Source organism: Symphalangus syndactylus, chromosome 20 (assembly GCF_028878055.3).
Source record: "Symphalangus syndactylus isolate Jambi chromosome 20, NHGRI_mSymSyn1-v2.1_pri, whole genome shotgun sequence".
Classification (NCBI taxonomy): Eukaryota; Metazoa; Chordata; class Mammalia; order Primates; family Hylobatidae; genus Symphalangus; species Symphalangus syndactylus.
In genome coordinates, this window is record NC_072442.2 from 50,754,265 (window position 1) to 50,779,398 (window position 25,134).

The window sequence follows — 25,134 nt, forward strand, 5'->3', positions numbered from 1 at the left end:
CCTTGCCCATTGGCTCTGTTTGACTGTTTTGAAGAGTCATTGCTCACTGGACCTACACTCTTACGTTATTTGGAAGAGGGGGCAGAGGCAGAAACGCAGGAGAGTTCCAGCACACAGAGGGAGGAAGAAGAGAAGAGTGTAATGGTCAAGTTAGAGGGAGAGAGAGAGGAGGACGGGGGAGAAGGGACAGGCCTGAGTGTGTGAGGGAGGTGGGGTGATGGGAAAGGAGGGAGTGCCAGGTATAGGTCACAGCTTGGGTTAACGCTGTCGAGGCCATGAGGAACACACAGGTGACACTGACCCAGCTGGGTAAGCAGGCCTGGCCTGGGAGGGCCCTGATTCTCATCTCAAGCAACACTGGCTCCTATTCCATGTGGCCCACTCTGGGCAGCCAACTGGTTAAGGAGGCCACTCCTCTGGATTCGGGGGTCCCCTGTCTACTAAGGTCAACTGCAGAGTCAAAGACTCCAGAACTACCTTCTGGGGAGGCTTCCCTCATCCTGTTTGGGCTCTGGCTATTGGGGTGCTTCTCTGCAGCCCATGTCTGCCTCCCAGGGTACTGAATGAGAGAGGAGACCTGTGTCGGCCTGTGGACAAGCGTGTGCGGACGCTGGCTCTCCATGGAGGAGAAGGCAGGGAACCTGGCCAGGAAGAGCGTTGTCCTAGGAGGGCTTGGGGAGGACAGATGGATGGCAGCTGAATTTTAAATAAAATGGGGAGCACGGTGTTGAAGACAGGTAGAGGTTGCTGGTGAGAAGAAAAGGGTGTGTTCTGTGTAAGAACCATTGATCAGAAGGCACTGGGTGGGTGACAACTGGAACTCCCCACTAAAGTGGGAAGCCCTGTTCTTTTTTGTGGATCCTATATATGTATTGAACCATATATATATATATATATATATATATATATATATATATATATATGGTTCTATATATATATATATATATGGTTCTATATATATATATATATATATTTATTTATTTTTTGGTGCACCTATCACCTGAGCAGTATACACTGAACCCAGTTTGTAGTCTTTTATCCCTCACTCCCTTTTCACCCTTCTCCCCTGAGTCCCCAAAGTCCATCGTGTCATTCTAAAGCTTTTGCATCCTCATAGCTTAGCTCCCATGAAAGCGAGAAGTCTTGTTCTTAATGGTTTAGATTTTAGAACAGTGTTACAATTATTGGGGAAGCTTAACAAAAACATCAATGTTCAGGCCTTATCCTCCCAAACCTCTTATTTAGTTGGCCTGGGTTGCTCTCTCACCCCTAGCGGTGTTTTTTGAAAGCTCTGCTGATTTTCACAAGCAGCCAGGATCCTTAGGCTGGTTTAGAGCATTGATTCCCAGTGTGGGCCCTGGACCAGCGGCATCCGCAGCACCACGGAACCCATCAGACATGCGTGTTCTTGGGCCACACCCACTCCTGAATCAGAAACTCGGAGGTTGGGACCCAGCAATCTGTTTCAATGAGTCTTCCAGGTGATTCTGGTGCATGTGGAACTTTGCAAACCACTGTTGTCGTCACAACTCAGCTTCTTACTAATTATGTGAGACTTGGCAAATCTTTAACCTCTTTGAGCCTCAGTTTTCTTGACAATAAAATGGGATAGTAATACTCAACTCATAGCGTTCTTTTAAGGATTCAACGGTATGTGTGTAACACACCGTACCTCACATAGGACAATGTTCTGTGAATGGCAGTTGTTAATGTTATCAGTTTTCTTATTGTTTTTACACTTGTTCTTATGGAAAGTGTAAAACCTGCTTGGCATGCTTTATCTTGGATCCCATAGGCATGAATTGTGCCTGGTTCTGGTCCTAGCTGCTACATCAGTGGGAAAAATGGTGTGAGGCACTTGAAACCTTAGTTTCAAAGGTCTGTGTTAGGTTTAGGAGAATTCCATAAGGGATAGGAGAGAAAACTGAGTCTTTTTCTGATTTTCTGGAATGTTAGATCTCTGCTAGCTGGGCTTGAATGTCCTACCTGGGATCAGGGCAATCTTCCCAAACAAGGAGGTGCAGTGGGACCTGCATCTTAGAGGAAGCCCTGAAAGGGAGTGCAGAGATAGCAAATGGGTCTACTCCAAGGCACCTGGCCTGAGGCAGGGATAGGAGGAGCCACTGGCTCCCACCAGAAGCCAGGGTGTGCCATGGTGGAGGGGCAGCTGTCGTGGGTGATAGGCACCCAGCAGGTGGCAGTGATTGTAGCACCCATCACCAATGCTGCTCCAGAATTCTCTCCTGGTCCAGGTGGCAGCCTGACCCTCTGCCGGCCAGGCTCCAGGCTGTTACCAGGCCTCGGAGGAGGCATTTGAATTCGTTTGTCCTTAAGGCTAAGCGAGCAGGACCTGAGTGTGGGCTCCCCACAGTAAGCATCCTCCTCACCTCTGGGATGGTCATGTCTTTGATGTGAGTCTCAGGGGACTTGTCTGTGGCCGCATCTTCCTAGCAAGTGATTACTTGGCTTGTATGTTGTGCAGGGATTGGGAGGAGGAGGAGGATTGGATTGAGCCCTGGGCCATGAGACTAAAGGCCCTCACCCCAACCCAGGCCACCACCTGGCACAACCCCTACCTGTCTGGTGCATTTTCAAATCATCCTTGCAGGGTGGAAATCCCAACCAAGATGCGAGTGGAGCGATGGGCCTTCAACTTCAGTGAACTGATCCGAGACCCCAAAGGTCGACAGAGCTTCCAGTACTTCCTCAAGAAAGAATTCAGTGGTGAGTCTTTGTTTAAAAAAAAAAATTAAAATAACTTACTTTTAGAAAGAGTCCTTTAATATCTAGCCTAGGGTTTGGGGAATTTCTCAGCAGATGTTTTCAGAGCTTTGCTTATGCCCTTAAACAGTCGCTTCCTTTCACAGCTTTAAGAATGGGACCTGAGCCCAAGACTCGTTCTTTCCATGGACTCAAAGAGGCCTCACCGTCTGGGGGAAAATTGCACCTGCTCACAGAATCCACATTCGGATCCCTCACATTTCTGAGGGCTCCATCCATCCTGGATGCCCCCACTGTCACCCGAGGAGCCCCGGCTCCTTCCAGCCTCTAAGTATAATGAACCTGGAGGAAGGGAAGGGAGACAGGCAGGCTTTCCCTTTCTTTCTCTTTTTGTCTCCCAGCCTGATTTTCTTTTTTCTTTTTCTTTTCTTTCTTTCTTCCTTTCTTTTTTTTTTGAGACAGAGTCTTGCTGTGTCACCCAGGCTGGAGTGCAGTGGGATGATCTCAGCTCACTGCAAGCTCCACCTCCCTGGTTCAAGCGATTCCCCTGCCTCAGCCTCCCAAGTAGCTGGGGTTACAGGTGCCTGCCACCACACTGGCTATTGTTTTGTATTTTTAGTAGAGATGGGGTTTCACCATGTTGGCCACGCTGGTCTCAAACTCCTGACCTCAGGTGATCCGCCCTCCCCAGCCTCCCAAAGTGCTAGGATTACAGGCGTGAGCCACTGCTCTTGGCTTCCTGATTTTCTTTAGCTCAGTGGTTCTACACATTCAGTCTGCCTGGGGATATTTTAAAACATGTTTTCCTGGATCTCATCCCTAAAGTTGCTTTTAAATTGGTGGGGGTTGGAATCCCTGAAGTTTTGGAAACTCCCCAGATGATTCCAATGTGTGGTGATTGACAGCCATCACCTTAGCTCCTGGCCTGATTTCTTCAGGGCCTTAGGAGGATATGGATTTTAGTGGAATGGGCAGGGCCACATTTTATGTCCCATCTCTGAATGTCAACTCATGAGGGGTACTGTGGCTTTTTTTTTTTTTTTTTTTGATATGGAGTCTCACTCTGTTGCCCAGGCTGAAGTGCAGTGGCATGATCTCGGCTCACTGCAACTGTCGCCTCCGAGGTTCAAGTGATTCTCCTGCCTCAGCTTCCCAAGTAGCTGGGACTATAGGCACGTGCCACCACACCTGGCTAATTTTGTATTTTTAGTAGAGACAGGGTTTCGCCATGTTGGCCAGGCTGGCTCGAACTCCTGACCTCAAGTGATCCACCCGCCTCGGCCTCCCAAATTGTTGGGATTACAGGCGTGAGCCACTGCACCAGGACTGTGGCTTTTTAAACATACTGCACTTCCCGGAGAAGCATCCGCAAAAAATACGAGGCCAGATCAGAACCAGGCTGTGCATTCACCACCTTCATTGAAATATTTACCCTTACGGGATTCTTTTACTTCCTTGCTAAGTCCCCGGCCCTGAGGGCATCACGCCTGAGCCTTGACACTCGGCTGCTTACTACCAAAGATCCACTTGTCTGTGGCACTGCTCCAGAAACGAATCCTACTGAACATGCCTTTAGCCTGGCTGACTGCCGGATGCAGACTATTACATGATAATATGGATTGCTGATAATCCGTCTCCCTAATCAAGTCTAATTGCCACTCTAGAACAAAACCCAGAAAAGATGGATGGACTGGCGAATAAGTGGTTATAGTGCCATCTAGTGGCAAAGTGACAACATACACCCTGAGTTTATTTTCTCCCCGTCCACTCATTCCTTAGTGAGAATCCAGCGAAAAGATTTCCCTGCATTATTTAAACCGTATTATCAGCAATCTCCTCATGAGATTCCTGAGGCTTTAGGTATGAACAGGGAAGATAAATCATCAATTTGCTCATTTACTTTTTTAAAAGATTTTTAAATTGAAATATTATTTGCATATGATGAAATTAACTTTTTAAAAGTGTACAATTCAGGGGTTTTAGTGTATTCACTAAATTGTGCAACCATCATCACTAATTCCAGAACATTTTTGCCACACTAAAAAGAAACTCTTTACCCGTTAGAATCATCTTCTATTCCTCCTTCTCCTGAACCCCAGCCCTAGGCAACCACAAATCTACTTTCTACCCCTACGGATTCACCTCTTCAAGACATTTCACATAAACGAAATCATACAGTATGTGACCTTTTGTCTTCTTTCACTTAGCATGTTTTCAAGGCTTGTCTGTGTTTCAGCATATAACAGCGCTTCCGTTCCTTTTTTTTTTTTTTTTTTGACAAAGTCTCACTCTGTCGCCCAGGCTGGAGCGCAGTGGCGTGATCTCATCTCAATGCAACCTCTGCCTCCCGGGTTCAAGCGATTCTCGTGCCTCAGCCTCACAAGTAGCTAGGATTCCAGGTGCCTGCCACCATGCCTGGCTAATTTTTGTATTTTCAGTAGAGACGGGGTTTCACCATGTTAGCCAGGCTGGTCTCAAACTCCTGACCTCAGGTGACCCACCTGCCTCGGCCTCCCAAAATGCTGGGAATACAGCCGTGAGTCACTGCACCTGGCTGCTTGGTTCCTTTTTAATGACCCCACAATATTTCCTTGTTTGTATGTACCACATTTTGCTTATCCATTTGTAAGTTAATGAATATTTGGGTTGCTTTGACTTTTTAGCTATTATGAATAATGCTGCTATGAACTTTTGTGTACACATTTTTGTGTGCTCATTTAATATTTTTGGTGGGAAAACATATGTAACATAAATTTTACCATTTTAACCATTTTCTTTTGAGACGGAGTCTTGCTCTGTCACCCAGGCTGGAGTGCAATGGTGCCATCTCGGCTTACTGCGACCTCCACCTCCCTGGTTCAAGCAATTCTCCTGCCTCAGCCTCCTGAGTAGCTGGGATTACAGGCGCCCGCCACCATGCCTGGCTAATTTTTGTATTTTTAGTAGAGACAGGCTTTCACCATGTTGGTCAGGCTGGTCTCGAACTCCTGACCTTATGATCTGCCCACCTCTGCCTCCCGAAGTGCTGGGATTACAGGTGTGAGCCACCCGTGCCCAGCCGAAATCTCCTTCCTTTTTAAGGCCAAATGATATTCCCTTGTAGTCTGCACCATATTTTGTTCATCTATTCTTTTATTGATGGACATCTGAGTGCTTTCCACTTATTGGCTATCATGAATAATTGCTTATTTAATTTTACTAAGCAATCAACTGTCTTTTGCTATGGGCAAGATGGTTTACATGGCACTTGTTGTCAGATCGGTTATATTTTAGTTAAGAGCATCACTGGTCTGTGATCTCAGTCCAAAGAACGCCCTAAAGTTCATGCTGAAAAGGAAGGACCTCTATAGAGCTATGGGACAAATGCTAACTAGTTTAAAACTGTGCAGCCTTTTCTAATATGAAACACCCAGGAGCTTTTAAAAAATACAGTTGACCCTCTACCAACACTGGTTTGAACTTCACGAGACCACTTATAGGTGTATTTTTTTTTCAGTAAATATATTTAAAAACTTGGGGGGATTTGCAACAATCTGAAAAAACTTGCAGATGAACTGCATAGCCTAGAAATAGAAAAAAGTTATGAAAAGGTATCATGAATCCATAAAATATATATGTAGATACATATCCACTTATGTGTCCATTGACTGTTTATGTTATTAGTAAGGCCTCTGGTAAACAGTAGGCTATTTGTAGTTACGTTTTTGGATTTTCCACTGCATGGGGGTCTGTGCCCTAACCCCTTAATTGTTCAAGGTCAACTGTACTGAGAAAGGAGAGGAGAGGATTTTGTTGTTCATTTCCCCACACTGTGACACACTCCACGATTTACACACACACACCCACACACACATCTCTCTTGTGATCGTCTTTATTTTCCCAGGCAAAAATTGCCACCTGGGACCACTGTATGAACATATGCATGGTGCCTCTGGACGCCGCAGGTTAGAGAAACTCGAGTTGGAGGGAGATGAAGGATTTGGGGGAACCTGGCTTTTCCTTCTGGGCCAATTCCCTGTGGCTCAGGTGATGCTCTGTTCAGTTCTGCTCCTGGCCAGACCTTCCCTGAGGGTCAGTCCATCAGCACTGCTTCTTGAACAGCCTCTCTGTAAGAACCGTTGGCCTGGAATATGCCTGGTGAGGGACTGCAAATAATGGGTTCTCTAAGCACAGCCAAACAAAGGAGAAGAACTCACACTCAGTCATTCAATAGGAGCAAAAGAAGGAGGTCTTGATGAAGAAAACCATAGTGTAGCAACGCATGTATAGAAGCCTATTCATGTGCGAGCTCGTTCAAGCAATATTTGCTACAGCCAAATTCTAGAATAAAAAAGAGTATGACAACCTCCGGGGGGTGATGTGAACTCTGGCCTGTGTGTTGTTGGAGGAAAGGAAGCTGCCACGGTGTGAATGCATTGCTGCAAACATAGTAGGTGCTAATCTAGTTTATTTCTAAGACCACATGTTGAGCAATTACTAAGTTCCCAATGTTCTTCCAGGCCCTAGAAGTGAAGATGTGACTCCTTTCCCCAAGGAGGATTTTTGTCTGCATCACAACGTGCAATAGCTTGTTCTGCGGCAGGAAACGTGTTCACTGAGCTGGGAAATGGAATCCATCCTGGCTGACTCATTTCTTTTATTTCCTCTTTTCTTCTCCCAACTTATTTCCTGCCCGGTCCTCATCCATGTGGACTTCTCACCATGCAGGAGAGAATCTGGGATTCTGGGAAGCCTGTGAGGATCTGAAGTATGGAGATCAGTCCAAAGTCAAGGAGAAAGCGGAGGAGATTTACAAGTGAGCATCAGCCAGGGTGTTGGAAAGCCTTCCCTTGGGCCTCTGAGGACCACCTCATTGCGCTTGAGGTGGAGATAGGACGAGAGGACAATAGCCTGGTAGCTGGCTGGGCCCTGGTCAGCATCAGTTCACTGTACTTGCCATGCTAGAGATACTTCCCCGCTGCGTTGGGAGGTTCGGGGGTTCCCTGGAGAAAGCCTGGTGAGACATGCAGTGTGAGTCACCTGTTCCTATGGGAATGAGTCTAGGCGTTAAAAAAAAGCAAGCTGTCCCGAATTACAGTGCAGAGTGCTCTGTCTTTGACTAAAGCCTTCTTAGGTGTCCTGAGGGGTGTGTGTGTGTGTGTGTGTGTGTGTGTGTGTGTGTGTGTGTGTGAGAGAGAGAGAGAGAGAAGAAGAAGAAAGATGGGAAACCTATTCCTCACGCTTCCTTAGAGATGTGAGGAACACAGGGGAAGGGAGCTCCTCCCGCATGTCTGGGACAGTGGGCGCAGCTTGGGGTACAAACATGGGTGGGCATATCTCATTTGTGACATCACAGCTCTAGCCCCCACTTGTTCCGAGCAGCAATAAGTCCGTCCCTCTCCAGGTCTGTCTCTCCTCCAAATTATACAAGAGCCAAGGGTTCCAGGTTAAAAGGGTCAGTCCTGTTTTCAGTGGCCAGGTGGAGAGGGAGGGGAAGGTGTGATGAGACCTCCAAGGTTGCTGAAAGCCACACTCCCCCTCCCTGACACTCCTACCCCTGCAGGCCTGGTGGGTGCTCCTGTCTCGCTGTGGTCCCATCCCTTTCATCTGCACTGGCTGCAGTGGACATGAATCCTGGACACCAAGGGCCCAGCATTTTAGTTCATACTCACGTGCTTAGCTGTGTTTCCCAAAGCCCAAGCACCACGCTGGGCTGGACCCAGCCATTTGCAGCCACCAGACTATGGTGCTGAACTTCGGGCAGCAGGCCAAACAGCCCCTTCCCTCTGAGGACTTAGCCTCTGGACCCTGGATGTCCTTCCTGCAAATGAACTCAGATTGCAACACCCCGGTTTCCAGAGAAGCACCAGCAGCATTGAAGAGAAAAGCTTGAGGTCTCACTTCTTCTTATACTTAGAGTTTCATGCACTTTCTTGCAAATTTGCCCAGCTCCTCCCACAGGGAGGGGATCTATACACTGAGAGAAATGGGGGTGCGGGTGGGGTGCAGTGGGGAGGGCTGTCGGTCCAGGAAGCTTCCATGACATCCTTTGCAGTACAATGGGTGCCTGACTGCCTTACACGCAGTGACACACACACAACTCCTGATTCCAAAAATCTGCTACAGGAAGCCTGCTGCCTCTGCCATTAGACCAGTCTCTTTCTTCCCCAGGCTCCCTGGTTATGTGAATCTCAGTTTCAATTCCAAAATTTTAACGTATATCTTATAAAGGTGGGAAAATATTCACATGAGTATTTCTAATTCAGCAACAGCTCAGAATTGGAAATACTGAGAGATCTCTGCATCCTGACATCCCAGGTAGAGCCACAGGCTCAGGAAGTTTGGCCAAGTTTGGTCTAATTGGGAGCCTTGGCCTGTCTGCCCAGGGGGTCAGACCTCTGGGTTCTGGGACCATGGGCTGCCTCTCGACACAGCATGTGAAATTCATTACAAAGCACATGTGGGTTGGGAGAGGAAGAGCAGAGACCCCCAGAACACCTGTGTGAAGGTGTCTTAGCCTGGTCCCAGGTTGGCCCTGGAATCCTGGTGCAGAAGGCGTGAAGTCGGAGGCTGTGTTCTTCACCCTCATGGCCAGGACCTAATCCAACCTGGGTCCCGGCCCCTTCTTGCTCTCCTGGAGGTTGGAAACATCACAGTTAAAATATTCATATTCCCAATACTGGATGTTTCTTGCTTCGAGGAAAAATTGCTTGACAACCTCTTCAAAAGTTCACGCTCTTTAGTGTCTCCTAAAAAAACTGCCACCCTCACCCTCGGTAACCTGAGTCATATCAGTCCTTCCCTCCCAAGCAGCTGTGAGCTTTCCATGAACCGACTTGGTTTAGTTACTTTTGCTAACATCTCCCTCCCACCCCAGGCTGTTCCTGGCCCCGGGGGCGAGGCGCTGGATCAACATAGATGGCAAAACCATGGACATCACAGTGAAGGGGCTGAAGCACCCCCACCGCTACGTGCTGGACGCCGCACAAACCCACATTTACATGCTCATGAAGAAGGTAGGTGGATCCGTGCTGTGGATACGGGGTCCAGATAGGCCTTCTGTCCCTAAGTACCTGGAAAATTCTTTAGATATAGGAAAAAGGGAGATGATACGTGGCTAGCGCTTTGCTGGTTGTGGGATGCATCTAGGCATGGGGGCTCATGTCTGTAATCCCAGCACTTTGAGCACTTTGGGAAGCTGAGATGGGAGGATATCTTGAGCCCGGAAGTTTGAGACAAGCCTAGGCAACACAGTGAGACCCTGTCTCTATATATTAAAAAAAAAAAAAAAAAAAAAAAAAGAGAGAGAGAGAGAGAAATACCCAGAATTGTCAATCGTCTCTTCTACCTGTCCACTGGGGTGGACTTGCCTTAAGCCCCTCACCCACAGGCCTAGAGGGACTCCTGTGGAAGCTGTGTGCATCCTTACAGGCCCTACTCTGCAGCAGTAGACAGGTAGGAGTAATGGCATTAGTAATGATAGCATTATGATAACAGCCATCATTCATTGAGGGCTTACAAGGTACAGTCGCTGTGTGAAACACAGAACTTTATACTCAAAGACAACCCACAAGTTAGGCTTTGCTGCTGCAGAATCTAGTGGCTTGGTCAAGGTCTCACCAGAGATGGGGCTGGGATTCATAGCCAGGTCTGCCTGGGTTTCGAGGCCGAGCTCTTAGTTTCTGCTGCAGAGTGATGGCAATTCTCACCACCCTAGCCCCAAGCAAATATTACACATAGAGGCGTAGTGTCTAGGACAGACAAATTTGTGTGTGTGTGATTGTAGTAAGACCCTGTGAGAATTTAGATAGCCCTCTGGATTATTAACAAAGTGTGAATGCGGTGGGAATTTTAAAAAAAATATGTGAAGGGGACCTGAGAGAAAAAAAATCATTTTCTTAAGAAACTAGAATCGGAGGCTCAGAGTTAGCCGTAAAGAACTTGTCTAGTTTGATTCTTCTTTGGTGCCCATCCTTGACAAGACTTTCTTTGGGTGCTTCAACTTCTCATTATGGCAATGATTTCTTTAATGGCAAAGTATCTTTATGGGATATAGGTTATGTGATATAGGCTATTTGATGTAGGTTATGTGATATAGGTTAAATAAGCTAGATTATGTGATATAAGTTATGGATATTGGTTATGTAATATAGCTTATATGATATAGGTTATGTGATATAGACCATCTGATATAGGTTATATGAGATAGATTATATGATATAGGTTGTGTGATATAGCTTATATGAGATAGACTATGTCATATAGGTTGTGTGATATAGGCTATTTGATATAGGTTATATGAGATTATATGATATAGGTTACATGATGTAGGTTATATGATATAGGTTATAATGTGATATAGGCTATCTGATATAGGTTATGTGATATAGGCTATATGAGATAGATTATATGATATAGGTTATATGATGTGGGTTGTATGTTATAGATTATAATGTGTTATAGGCTATCTGACATAGGTTATGTGATATAGGTTATATGAGATGCATTATATGATATAGGTTATGTGATATAGATTATGTAATATGGGTTATATGATATAGATTATACGATATAGGTTATGTGATATTTGTTATGTGATATAGATTATGTGATATCAGTTATGTGATATAGATTATGTGATATCAGTTATGTGATATAGGTTATATAACATAGGTTGTGTGATATAGGCCATCTGATATAGGTTATGTGATATAGGTTATATGATATAGATTATATGATGTAGGTTACATGATGTGGGTTATATGAGATAGGTTATATGATGTGGTTTATATGATATAGGCTATGTGATATAGGCTATTCAATATAGGTTATATGAGAGATTATATGATATAGGTTATGTGATACAGATTATATGAGATAGAGTATGTGATATGGGTTATATGAGATAGAGAATATGATATGGTTATGTGATATAGGTTATGTGATATAGGTTATGTATATAGGTTTGTGTGAATGGTAAATGCTGATTAGCTTTCCTGATTTATATTTCTTCTATTTAGTCTTTTATTGTATCATTTAAAAATATTTTTACTTTGTTTTTAAAGCATGTAATAATTTAGAATTGCCACCAAGCCAGATTAGCCATTTTCATCATTTTTTGAATCAGTGGGGTGTTTCTGTGTTTTTTGAATCAGTGGGCTGTCTCTGTGTTTTTGTTACTAGAAGATTCACAGCAGGGTTTCTTTAATAATAATCCTCTTTAATGTATTTTAAAAAGTTTTGGTTCTTAAAAATGTAGTTTTCGGCTGGGCACGGTGGCTCATGCCTGTAATCCCAGTACTTTGGAAGGCTGAGGCGGGCAGATTATGAGGTCAGGAGTTCGAGACCAGCCTGGCCAACATGGTGAAACCCCGTCTCTACTAAAAATACAAAAATTATCTGGGCATGGTGGTGGATGCCTGTAATCTTGCTACTCAGGAGGCTGAGGCAGGAGGAGAATCACTTGAACCCGGGAGGTGGACGTTGCAGTGAGCTGAGATCGCGCCACTGCACTCCAGCCTGGGCGAAAGAGTGAAACTCCGTCTCAAACAAACAAACAAACAAACAAAACTGTAGTTTTCTTTTCATACAGCTTTTTAGGGGATGCCCAGGGAGGCCAGCTGCTAGCCAGAATGGAACAGTCATAGGTAACTTCAGAAAAGAATGGCATATATGCCCACTGGACTCTCCATATGCCATTACAGCTGTGTCCTATGGCGATACACTCAGCGTATCCCAGTGGCTCCATGATCCCTATTCCTAGACTCTATCCTAGTTCTCATAACTTTTACTCCTCCCACTTAGTCTTTAGAATAGTGCCATTTCAATAAATTTTTAAAATATCTCAATCCCTCATTTGTTGCAGTGGGCTTTGTCCCATATTGGGTATGACTAGAGTTTTCCGCTGGCTTAAAAGTAACAAGCATTCATGAAGCTTCTCTGAAACTGCCCAGGGTCCGAGTAAACATCCCCATAATTGGACTCTAAGTGTTGATTGTTTTTGTTTTTGCTTTGGTATTCTCTTGCGTTTACACCCAAAACACAGGGCAGAAAGAGATGTCAGTGGCTTAGAAGTGGGCTCCATACTTCTGGCTGCTCATCTTCCTTGGAAGAAAGTCTTAGAGAGGAGAGGTCAGGTGTCCTCTTGTCTCATGCTGGCTTCACTGAACCACTCCAAGGTGGAACTTCGTGTGTAGGGTTACAGACTGTAATTTTCAAACTTAAAGCTGCAGCAGAATTACCCGGAGACTGTTCAGGTAGTTGTTAATTGTTAATTGTTTAGGTATCCTCATATGAACAAATGATGACAGGCAACATCTCCATACATGACCAGCTGTCTCACCTGTTTGGCACGTAGCATGCAGCATATGAGAATAAGTGAGACAAATTAAGCAGTTCTGGGTCTAGTGTACTTTTAACTGTAGCAGCTTTTACGCAGCTGGCTACATTTACAACATAGGCTGAATCACAGACAATGTTGATAGGATCTGAAGCTGTGAGCTGTAAAACCTGAGACTGTTCAGGCTCAGGGTAACTCACTTCCGGAGTTTCTCATCAGGAGGGCTGGAGCAGGCCTGAGAAGTTTCCAGGTGAAATTGATGCTTCTTGAGGGGACCACAATTGAGAACCACTGCTCTCAACACCTCCCCGAACACCTTTCACCCAAGGAGACAAATTCTCATAACTTTTCCATTCTACTGCCAAGGGAGGCTTGAAAATGGCAAGGGTATTGGTTTGATTTGACTGCTTTTTCTCCCATAATTACTGTCATTTTCTTGTTCCCACTAGGATTCTTATGCTCGCTATTTAAAATCTCCGATCTATAAGGAAATGCTGGCCAAAGCTATTGAACCTCAGGAAACCACCAAGAAAAGGCAAGTGGAATTATCTGTAATTGCTGGCTGCCTGCTGTTTGGTTTACAGAGAAGTGAGGGTCTGTTTCAGCCAAATGGCTATTATGGAGATATTTGCTTGATGAAAATATTGGGGACTGGAAAGTATTGCTCAGGGAATGAGTGCCTCATTTGCTTCATAATGCCCTGAAATCACTCTAGCAAGATTTCCTTAGTAATTACCACCAGTAAGTTTTGTTTCCCTAATGCTGGCTTGAAAGAGTTTGGAGGATCAGACCAATAATTACCCTTATCACAAATGGAAGCTTCTCCCTGGTTTTTTTAACTGCTAACACGTTACCTCCAAACTGATGTATGGGAATTAATTAAGCTACATCCTTGTATTTAAATTGTTCTAAGACCTTAGAGAGAATAGCAGATTGCACCCCAAGAGAAAATGCTCAGTGAAGGGGAAACAGACAGTAACGGACTAGGTATTCTTGCTGCCTCCGGGGACCATGTTTTAGAAGTCCATGAACTCGTTCATTCTCACTCTTCTCGTTGGAGATGTGGATCATCTCATCTGGTAGAGCCATTGGGACAATGGACGAAATAATATCCTGAGGGGCAGATTGAACTCTTTTCTGGGGGAATTCAATCTACAAGGATTGAAGATTCAGAATAGAAATGGAACGGCAGCTTGAACAACACTGTAAGGCTTTGGCAGAGGTTTTTCCACCGGCCATCGTGTGTCCTGTCCCCCACAAAGTGAGTGACCGTTCCCCTGTTTGCCGGGTCAACCCACACTGGGCTCCTTTCCAGCATCTTCCATCAATTCAAAAGGGGGATGGCTGGACCAGAGCCTTTATCAAAGGAGAAAAAAAAAACCAACAACTTGGTTTCATTCTTGAGGATAATGGCCCTGTTGTGAAAAGGAGAGAAAGAAGGTCTTTGTGGTGCTATTCTTCTGGGTTTACCAAGTAAGGAAGGGAGTTCAGTGTCCTTGGGGACTTAAAAGCTTCTACTTTAAGCTAGAAGAAACGCCTTTAATAGCTCCAGTAGTTCTGCCAGAAAGTAATGAGGGGAAAAAAGAGGAGTCTCGTACCTCTCTCTCCAGATATTTTAGAAGTTGGAGCAGACGTGAGAATTCTCACTATTGTGAGTGAGAATTACACATGGATGCATTCGTGAAGTGTGAAGTCTGCTCTGTGTCCATACCAGGACTGCAGTGGGTGTGAATTTTGTTCCATGATCCCAGGTATAAGACAATGTATTCAAACTTAATTTTTCCATGACAAGTTACACTTAGCTCCAAGCCTTCCCCTTGGCAGGGCTGGTGAGAGATCCAATGTCAGTGTCAGGCTTTACATCCTGGCAGGGGAGGCCTTCTTCTCCCTAAGGTAGATACAAGAGTTCAAGGGGCTTACGTAGTCAAGGGGCTTATGTAGTCCAGAAATCTGGAGTAGGTTGCAGGTCATTGTCTCTCATTGCTGCTGAAGTGCTTGGCTCCAAGCTTATGTGGGCCCTCAAAGGCAGGTGGGCTCCACTGCTCACTGCCCACTACATCACTTGGATACCTAGAGCTTTGTCCTGGCTCCTAAGGGCATGGCAGGGAGAGTTTGGTTCCAGGAATCCAGTTTGGCTTTGAAGAAGGTTCTGGCATGTGTCAAGATATTGTGCATGAGCAGGGTACCACCAGCTCACCAGCCCTCTTCAGGCCTCTTCCCTCTTTCTCTGTTCACTGGGGCCTAGCTATCTTGGACAGTCCAGCTCTTTCCTTCCTTCCCAGAACCATAGCTTTTGAAAATAAATGCTCCAGCCAGGCGCAGTGACTCACGCCTGTAATCCCAGCACTTTGGGAGACAGGCGGATGGATCAATTGAGGTCAGGAGTTTGAGACCAGCCTGGCCAACGTGGTAAAACCCTGCCTCTACTAAAAATACAAAAATTAGCCTGGTGTGGTGGTACATGCCTGTAGTCCCAGCTACTTGGGAGTCTGAAGCATGAGAATGGCTTGAACCTGGGAGATGGAGGTTACAGTGAGCCGAAGTCGTGCCACTGCACTCCAGCCTCGGTGATTCAGAGAGACTCCGTCCCCGCTGCCCACCCCCCAATCCCCCCTAAAATAGAAAAGAAAATAAACAAATGCTCCAACTCTCTCCAGTACCCAAGCCTTCATTATCCACTTCTTTCATGAAGATGTTACAAGAAGTTAAGATAACAAATTGATTTCTATATATTGTAGAAGTTCAATGCAGCTTCGCCAACCAAAGGGTCTTCCTTGTGCCTGGCCTAAAATCTGATGGCAGTTGGTACTCACTCTGGTCTCATCCTCCAAGTGGGGAGAAAGGAGCCAAGGTTGGACCCCACTGGAGGTTCACTGGAAAAACGAGGGAACAAAATCTAGATTCTGGACCTTCCAGCCCCAGCTCCCATCAAGTGTGACAGGGTCAGTGTTGGGCAAGCTGTGTCATTTTCCTCCAACCACCAATCTGTCCTTCCTTCCAGCTCTACCCTCCCTTTTATGCGGCGTCACCTGCGCTCCAGCCCAAGCCCTGTCATCCTGAGACAGCTGGAAGAGGAAGCCAAGGCCCGAGAAGCAGCCAACACCGTGGACATCACCCAGGTCATGAGCAAGCTGGACCGGAGGAGCCAACTCCAAAAAGAGCTGCCTCCTAAATAAATCTGTGATTCCTGGGGGTGGGGGCATGCGCTTGGGAGAGGCAAATGAAGAAGGGTAGGGTCAGAGTCTAGAAGGTTCCATTCCCCATTTGTGGAGGTCATCAGGTTCATCCCATACTCCTCTAACTTTCTTCATGGGGGACTTCCTAATACCACAGCAACCAGAGCTTGTTCTCCCAAGCCCACTCATCAGGGGAGAGGGTGGGCAAAGGTGATGGGTGGGAGAGGGGATCACCTGACTCAATTGCTGTGTGGCTGCCTATTATACCTTAGAGAGTTCTTAGGGGAATCAGTGAGAGCCAGGGGGAAAAAGCTGACTCAGTGAGAGCCATAGGGAAAAGTGGTACACAAAGCTCTCACTGAGAGAGAGCTTTGTGTACCACTCTTTGCTTTGGAAAATTAAAGAGAAGGCCTCTCCCCACCCCCAAGGCCTAGTGTTTTTCAGGGAGATTTGTTTAAAATAGCTTTATGAAGCTCCTCATCCTATCTCTCTAATTTAGACTATTGTTTCCAAATCAGTCTGAGGTTCCTCCAAGGGGCTAGTTGCCCGGAAGTACTTTCCCTGAACTCCCCTGCTATGCCTGCCTGGAAAGGCCCTGCTGAAACATTTCTCCTGTTGAGTTTGTTCTTAGTCATAATTACTGGATGGTTGATGGGCTCTCTTCTTCCCATCTCCCCATCCCCTTGTCCATGCTGGGGAAACAAGTGGCTTGTGGGAATGAAGGACTTGAATGGCCCTCTGAGGAGCATCTTTTTGGCTAAAGAACAAAGGCATTGATGTCTTCATTCATGGGAAGAGGATGGTAGACATCGAGATGAGTGAGGATCAGAGATGATACTCTCTAGGACATTTTCTAGATGTTGATTCTTTCCTCTTCTGTAGGTGTAGACGAGGTCAGCTCTGTGGTCAGGACTGGGGGAGAGGACAGTTCTATTTGACCTTGGGGGGTTTAGAAGGTCATTCTCGAATTTAGGCTCACTCCTTACACTTGTGTAAGAATGCAACAGAGATAGAGCACAGAGGTGAGCAAGAGACCAGCCAGACCAAGCAGGAATACTCACTCATTCAGCACATCTATTGAGCACCTACTATGTGCAAACGTCGGTGAATAAAACAGACGTGGTTCTCTCTCATGGAGCTTCTTCTAGTCTAGGACTGAGACAAAATAATTAAACAAGCTATAAGGTAGCTATTGTTGTGTGACAATCAACCAGAAAAATAGAACAACATACAGCAAATGTTTATTATTCATGCATGTGGGGTCATCTGTGTGGCTCTGTGGATCTTGGCTGGGTTGACTCATCTGTCTAGGGGTGTCGCAGTGGCCTAGGCTGAGATGAGTGAGATGAGTTTTCTCTGCTTCATGTACCTCTCATCTCCCAGCAATCTTGTCTAGGCAGAATCCCATGCTGAGGACTGAATTGCAAGGGAGCAAGTAGAAACACACAAGGCTTCACATAGTCTCTTCTACTCTATTTTATTGGCCAAAGCAAGTCATAAAGCCAGCCTAGATTCAAGGGGCAAGGAAATAGACTCTACCTCTCTAGTGAGAGAAATTTCAAAGTCTCATGGCTAAAGATGGATGAAATTTCAAAGTCTCATTGCAAAAGACAGGGAAAGGTGAAGAATGAGGGCCATTGTTGTAATTAACAACACAAATGCCTGCCCAAGGATTATAAAGGAAATTAATGTGGTACTGGGATAGGGAAGATGGGATGTGTGTAGACTATGCCCCTGCTAGGTGGTGACAGAGAAGCACGGAATGAGAAAGAGTTGGCCATAAGAGCGTGTGGGCCAGGAAGGGAGAACGTTCTGGGGAGAGAGGGCTGTGTGAGCAAAGGCTCAGAGCCGGGAAGTAGCTCAGAGTGCACCCAAAGGCCAGGTGAGTGAAACCTTCTGGGTGAGGGGAAACTGTGCAAGATGAGTTTAGACAATAGGCAGGGCCAGATTGTTGATGACCTTCAAGGCTGTTATAAGGAGTTTGTGGTCACTGGTTTCATGTTAGCAAAATGATTCTAGCCCAGAAGAGGGGCTCTTACGCTTTCCATTTGCACTGGTTGCAGACCAGTTTCCACTCTGAAAGGGCATTGGAGGGATATGCTTTGCTCATCTCTCTTCTGGAGAATCTTGGAGTCTTCCCATTCTGGAAGGTACTCCAAGTAGAAGCGTAAACCATTGTAAACTAGGTGACACGAGTGGAGGGACTGTATTTATCTCATTCATTACTTGGAGCCTGATTCCTGACACCCAGGGGGTTCTGCACCAACATGAATGACACGAGTGGATGAATGAATGAATGAATGATTGAATGAATGAATGAAAAGAGCCCTGGATTTGGAGAAAGCCTCCTGGTTCCTGTTCCTGGCTCTAGCACTAGTCATGTAGCCTTGGACAAGTCACTTAACCTCTCTACATCCTTACTTGTGAAATGAGGTATCAGGACCAGCTCTAAACTTCTCAAAACAGGCTTTGTGAATTCCAACTGGGAACCTGGGCTGGGGCATCCATTTTACTTGAAGATTTGGAATGGGGGGAAAATTAGGTAATTTCTCAAAGTTTCACATTAAAATAATCGTGAATATATTATGAAATAGAATGCAAAATGTACAATGTACATGAATTTTTAAAGATACAATTTGAGACATCAAAGGCATTTTGTGCTTGGCTGTGGCAGGCTCAGGCTCTTCCCTCCAACTTCTGGGGGAACGTGTTTTCGGGCTCTCCTGCTGTGTGGCCTACTTTTATGGGAATGTTTGAGAAGCATGAAACCAGAGAACATTTGCTGTCCCTTTTGGTTACTCCATATGAGCTGAGATGACATACCCAGCAGCCTGGTAGTGAGGGTGGTGGTGAGGGTGGTGGTGAACGTGTTGTTAAGGGTGGTGGTGAGCATGGTGGTGAGGGTGGTGGTGAGCATGATGGTAAGGGTGGTGGTGAGTGTGGTGGTGAGGGTGGTGGTGCGGGCATCGCATGCATTGTGGCTTCTACAGGGCACAGGTTGTGTCTTGTTCATCTTTGGCTCAGGAATCCTCTGTCTCACTCACCACAGGTTTGTGCTCCAGTTATCTCTCATTCTCCCCCAGGCTACTATGTGCTCTGTGTCAGGCTCATACGGGGAATCCTTGTGTATTGATGGAAGCCTGCTCAAGTTGAGACACACAGGATCTCACAATCTAATGAGAGACACAGCACATAAACAAAGCAGATGAGCATTTTATTAAACTTTATTAAATGAATGAGGACATGAGCGTCTCAACACTGTCTAGAGGAAGGAATATAAATGGCTTCATGGCTAAATGGCAGCATTTATGCTTCATAGATGTATTTTATTTATTTATTTATTTTTTGTTTGAGACAGGGTCTTGCTCTGTTGCCCAGGCTGGAGTGCAGTGGTGCAATCATGGCTCACTGCAGCCTTGACCTCCCAGGCTCTAGCAATTCTTTCATCTCAGCTTCCCAGGTAGCTGGGACTACAGGTGTGCACCACCAGGCTTGGCTAATTTTTTGTACAGATGGGGTTTCGCCATGTTGACCAGGCTGGTCTTGACTTCCTGGGCTCAAGTGATGTGCCCACCTCAGCCTCCCAAAGTGCTGGGATTATAGGCATGAACCACTGCACCTGCCCCATAGATATATTTTGAAGACCTTTTTTTGTGTAAGAATCTGTGGTGAGTGCTATGGTGGATACAAAAATGAACAAAATGGTCTCTACCCTCAAGGGGCTGACAAGGTGCATGGATGCAAACAGCTGTAGCCAGAGGCAGGATGCAGTCGAGACTGGATGATGATCAAGTCATCAAGGATGATGATTGTTCATTGAGACCACACGCTGGAGGAACCCAGAGGTGGGAGACAATTGTTTGGCCAGGGGATCATGATAAGGTTTTTGGAGGAGGCATGACTGAGGTGTGTCTCGAAGGAGAGTAGGGTGTCATCAGATAGAGATTGGGGAGTGGGCACTGCAGGGCCTGTGGGCAGAGCCCAGGCGTGGCTACTGCTGGCCTCTAGGCAGCTTATTGGGTCAGGAAAAGGTGCTCCCTCCAAGTAGGTGTCCTTATAACACCTGGCTGGATTTCAGTCCCACCTTGCCCTTTAGCCAGGTGCCCCTGAGCAGCACACAGCTTGCATAACCATTTGGTGGCCCTGAGCACAGGGTCCAGGAAGCAAAGCTGGGAGGGTGCTGCATTGAAGATGTATCATGGAAGGCTAGAACGTGGACTCTTTACTGCAGTCTCATAAGTGCCACTCCCCACCCACCCCTGGCTGATTTAGATGCCCCTTCTCTGGCTCTCCTTCCATTCTGCTCATACCTCTGTCTGTGAATGCTGCACTGTATCGAAACAATTGTTTATGTGTCTTTTTCTCTCACTGGGCTGTAAAACTCCTTAAAAAGGAGAGACAGTGTCTTTTGGGGTTTTGTGTCTCAGGGCTAGACAGAGCATGGGCTTGCAGTTCGTATGCTGGATGTTTGAAGAGCTTCAGCACACTGGAAATCAGGAGCTGAGGAGTGAAGACGAGTTAAGAAGTGGTTGCTCTGGTCTCCGTCAAGAGGAAGGTGTGGATTAGGAGGGTGGTGGTGGGCTCAGAGGAGAGGAGAGATGCTGGAGGCAGGTGGATAGGACCCGATTGAAATGGGGTGATGTGGGGGAAGAAATTAAAGAAGACCCAAAGATGTTGATCCTCCTAAGATAAGAGTGATGTTAAGAAAGGTATTGATTATGAAAGAGGACTGGATTTTGTGTTAGCAGTTGGGGAGACACCAGGGAGGTTTGGAGTCCCAGATGAAAATGTATACACCATTCATGTAATAAACATTTACAGAGTTTCTTTCTGTCTCTCTCTATCTCTTTCTTTCTTTCCTCTCTTTCTCTCTTTCTTTCTTTTTTCCTTCCTTCCTTCCTTCTTTCTTTTTTTTTTTTTGAGACAGAGTCTCAGGCTGGAGTGCAGTGGCACCATCCTGGCTCACTACAACCTCAGCCTCCCAAGTTCAAGCCATTCACCTGCCTCAGCCTCCCCAGTAGCTGGGATTACAGGTGCCCACCACCACGCCTGGCTAATTTTTGTATTTTCAGTAGAGACAGGGTTTCACCATGTTGGCCAGGCTGGTCTCAAACACCTGACCTCAAGTGATCCACTGGCCTTGGCCTCCCAAAGTGCTGGGATTACAGGTGTGAGCCACTGCGCCTGGCCATGGAGCTCTTATGTGCCAGACCCTGGGAGCCTGCAAAGCCCCTCAAGGAGTTTCAGACTAGGAAAGAGACAGACACATTGTACAACTCACTGACACAGAGGATATCAGGACTCATAGCGGAGCAAGCAGAACAGAAGGAGAATGTCAAGGAGGAAGTGATGGATCCTATCTGGAGGCATCGGGGAAACTGGACCTCAAAGATTGAGTAGAATTTTCCAAGTGGAAGGCAGAGAGCTGTGGTTAATAATTATAGTTCCCCCTTCTTCCAGAAGGGATTTGAGGCAGCTTATAATACTATAATACCATATGATGGAATGTCTAAAATGATAGATTGAAAACTAATTTTAAAAAGTAGTTTATACACAGTGAACCGTAGATGACTGGGTTATCAAAACTGAATGTTACTTTTTTTTTTTAAGCATTAAATTTTGCTCTGAAATTCCTGACAACTACCAAACAAACAGAGAGACAGATTGGTTTTAGAATTTTACTGTGTCGGGCTGGGTGCGGTGGCTCACGCCTGGAATCCCAGCACTTTGGGAGGCCGAGGTGGGCTGGTCATGAGGTCAGGAGATTGAGGCCATCCTCGCTAACACAGTGAAACTCTGTCTCTACTAAAAATACAAAAATTAGCCAGGCATGGTGGCAGGCGCCTGTAGTCCCAGCTACTCAGGTGGCTGAGACAGGAGAATTGCTTGAACCCGGGTGGCGGAAGTTGCAGTGAGCTGAGATCGCGCCACTGCACTCCAGCCTGGGCAACAATCTTACAGTGTCATGAAGTCAAGCATTCAAGTCCTTCTTTACCTGGATCCTCCCCCACTCCTAAGTCCCAACACGAAGTTGAAAATGTGCTTCTGGAGAGAGAGATTTCTAATCCATTTCTGTTCTAGGCATAACGGATGCAGAACTGAGTAAGATCATCAAGTCTTATTTCATCGAGTTTGCATTTTAGCTAGGGGTGCGGGGACAGGCAGTAGATAATAAATAAGTGCTCTAAAGGAAAGGAAAGTAGGTTCGAGTAACTCTGAATTAAGGAAGGGGAGTAGTTTTAGATGGGTTCATTGACCCAGAATTGACTGTTGAAGATGTGATAGTGGATGGAACTTGAGGGCCAGAGAGTGGATGGAGAGAGAAAAGAAGGCTAAGAGGGAAGCCTGGACGAGGCCACATTTTAAAGGTGTAAGAGGAGAGAGAAGAGTTAAGAACAGAGTGGCAGAGCTGTTAGGATGCCTCCCTGAGAAGATGGGTGGGGGATACGGGTGGGTGGCCAGCAGTGTTGAGCAGAGACAGTGCCTACTGGAGAGTCCCTGGGCACCCTTCCACTTCCCAGCCACCCTGCAATTAGCTGGGGCCACATGTCTAGTTGTGGCCAATAGACATGGGCTCTGCTGAGGTGGATCAGAGCCTGGGGCTCCACCTCCATCTCATCCCCTGCTGTGGACTTGGGAGTCCCTCCTGGCCCACACAGGACTTTATGTGAACAAAACACCAGACCTCTATTATAAGAAGTCACAGAGAGTTTGGAGTTGCTGTAGCATAGCCCATCCTGTCCTGCCAAATCAAGAAGTTGAGCACTTCGAGGACTGGCAGAGGCTGCTGGATTTAGCAGTGAGGAAATCACTGGGGATTTTGAGTGGGTAATTTCAGCAGAACAGTGAGGGAAGAAGTCACTTTTATGGGAATAAAGGAGAAGATGTTGGAAGTAAGGAGAGTGGGCTGTGTGTGTAGATTACCGTTTGGGAGGAAGGCGAGAGATATAGTGGTAACTTAGATAATGGAGGGTTGAGAGGAGGCATTTTCAAAGGACAGCATGAGGTGGGGGTGTTTGCCAAATGAGGGGATGATCCTGGGGAGGTGGGGAGTTAAAATAAAGAATAATTGATAAGAGAAAGCCTGGAAAAAATTGGAGGGTATCAGACCAAAGCCAAGATTGGTCTTGGAGAGGAATAGTTTACTCTCTGATGTTGCGACTCAGAGAGATTTGGAAGTGGAAGGGAAGGAAGCTAAAGGCTAAGTTAAAGTAAGATCAATTTTAATGATTAGGGAATATTTGAGGCGTTTGCCGAGAGCATTGCAGGAGGAGGGCAGTGTGGCCACAGAAGCAAGGCCATGTGACTGCAGGAGAAATGCCTGAAGTGTTGAACCAAACAAGTGCTTGACAATCACTGCGAGGCAGTGATGATGGATGTTGAACCAAACAGTTGAGTAGAAGGTTGTCAAGCTATGAGAGGGGAGAAGTGTCTCCTCTCCTTATATGGAACTTTCTGTATGTTCGAAGGTGGCATAGAGAGAGATGTACATTCCGTGATACTCCTTGGTCAGCCAAGCAGCCATTCAGGAAAACTTTGGAATTCCCAGCAACTTTGTCAATGGGAAATGCTGTGGGATGGCCACAGGAAAGAGGGAGGTGTTGTCTTCCAGCAGTCATTGACTACTTTCGATGCAGAACTTTAAGAAACCCACTTGTTATCAGCTTCCAGTCAGAACAGCACTTGTAAAGGGTTGATCCTTAAACATCACTAAATGAACACATCTCTGTCTTGTGGTTCCAGGAATTTTAATCCTTGAAGCTAGATGGTATGAGAACGGCTTTTTTTCTGAAGCCAGGCTTGAATGGTAGGGGAAGGAATGCGGACTTTGGGGTTAGGCAGACATAGTTTTGATATTTTAGCTGGGTGGCTTTGACCTTCAACCTGTCTGAAGTTATAATTTCTCTTAGAATGTTATCGATAGTAGAGAGTGTCTGGCTTAAGGTGGATGCTCAGAAATAGCTCTCTCTCTCTTCCCTTCCCCTTTCTTTCTGCCCTCTTCTCTCACTCTCCCTTTCTTGCTCACTCTCTTGCTTCTTGTAATCTGCCAAGGCTGGGATCCAGAGTTCTAGCTTCTGTGAATATAGGGATCAGGCTCTGATACCAGTTTTCCTCTATCTGTTATGACCACTCAACATTCAACAGAGATATTCAGCACCTGTTACATGCCCAGCATCCTGCTAAGTGCTTGGGATCACCAGTGAGCAAGAGAGAAACCCTTGCGGCATTTGCTGTTCAACAGGAGAGACAATTAAACCAAACGGTGTGATATTATAGGGAAGCCACATAATGTTTTGGGAAGGGTTGGCAAGGACTGCTAGCCTGATGAGGGCAGTGGAGACTTGGGGAGATCAGCAGAGGCTAAAGCAGAGGGGTGGGCAGGGCCACGGGCAGGGCAGTTCGTTGGTGATCAGGACCAGTGGCCAACCGGGACCATCTATCCTGGAAAGCTCTATGCAGCTCCTAGGGACTCAAGGCTGTGTGCATTTGTGTGGCTTCACCATGATCTGAAGTCCAAGTATCAGCTGTTTTCCACCTTACACCTGCCTCTCCCCAACATCAGTGTATGCCAGTGCTCTGCTCTCCAACCCTGGAGTCCACCAAGAAATTCTCATGTTTGGTAGTGAAGGGACTGCAGGTTCTGAGGGCTTGCAAGAGCATCTGTGGCTGCTGCTATTGTTCCAGCAGGTGGCAGCTCCTCCTGCTAACGTTTAAACTATGTGTCCCACAGGGCTCATTGAAATCCCAAATAGCATAAAAAAATAAACATTTATTTGGACAATATTAATGATATATTTAAATCATTATGAAAATCTCTGTTATGCCATGTCCTTAGACACCTTTTAATTCCTTAATGTTATATTGTAAACAACTTAACAAACCACTCTATCCATGGGGTGTGTAGCTTGTGCTAGGATA

The 25,134-nt window shown here is 46.0% G+C and overlaps 1 protein-coding gene across 4 annotated transcripts in view; it reads left to right on the plus strand.

The window, feature by feature from the left end:
• The window catches only part of RGS9 (regulator of G protein signaling 9), a 99,861-nt gene that overhangs the window by 66,644 nt on the left and 8,083 nt on the right, over positions 1-25,134 (plus strand). For all 4 annotated transcript variants that reach the window (XM_063629354.1, XM_063629355.1, XM_055256934.2 and 1 more), the window contains 5 exons: positions 2,609-2,724; positions 7,429-7,516; positions 9,578-9,716; positions 13,489-13,574; positions 16,041-16,158. In XM_063629354.1, coding sequence (XP_063485424.1) covers positions 2,609-2,724; positions 7,429-7,516; positions 9,578-9,716; positions 13,489-13,574; positions 16,041-16,158 — 547 coding nt within the window. The remainder of the gene's footprint in view (positions 1-2,608; positions 2,725-7,428; positions 7,517-9,577; positions 9,717-13,488; positions 13,575-16,040; positions 16,159-25,134) is intronic.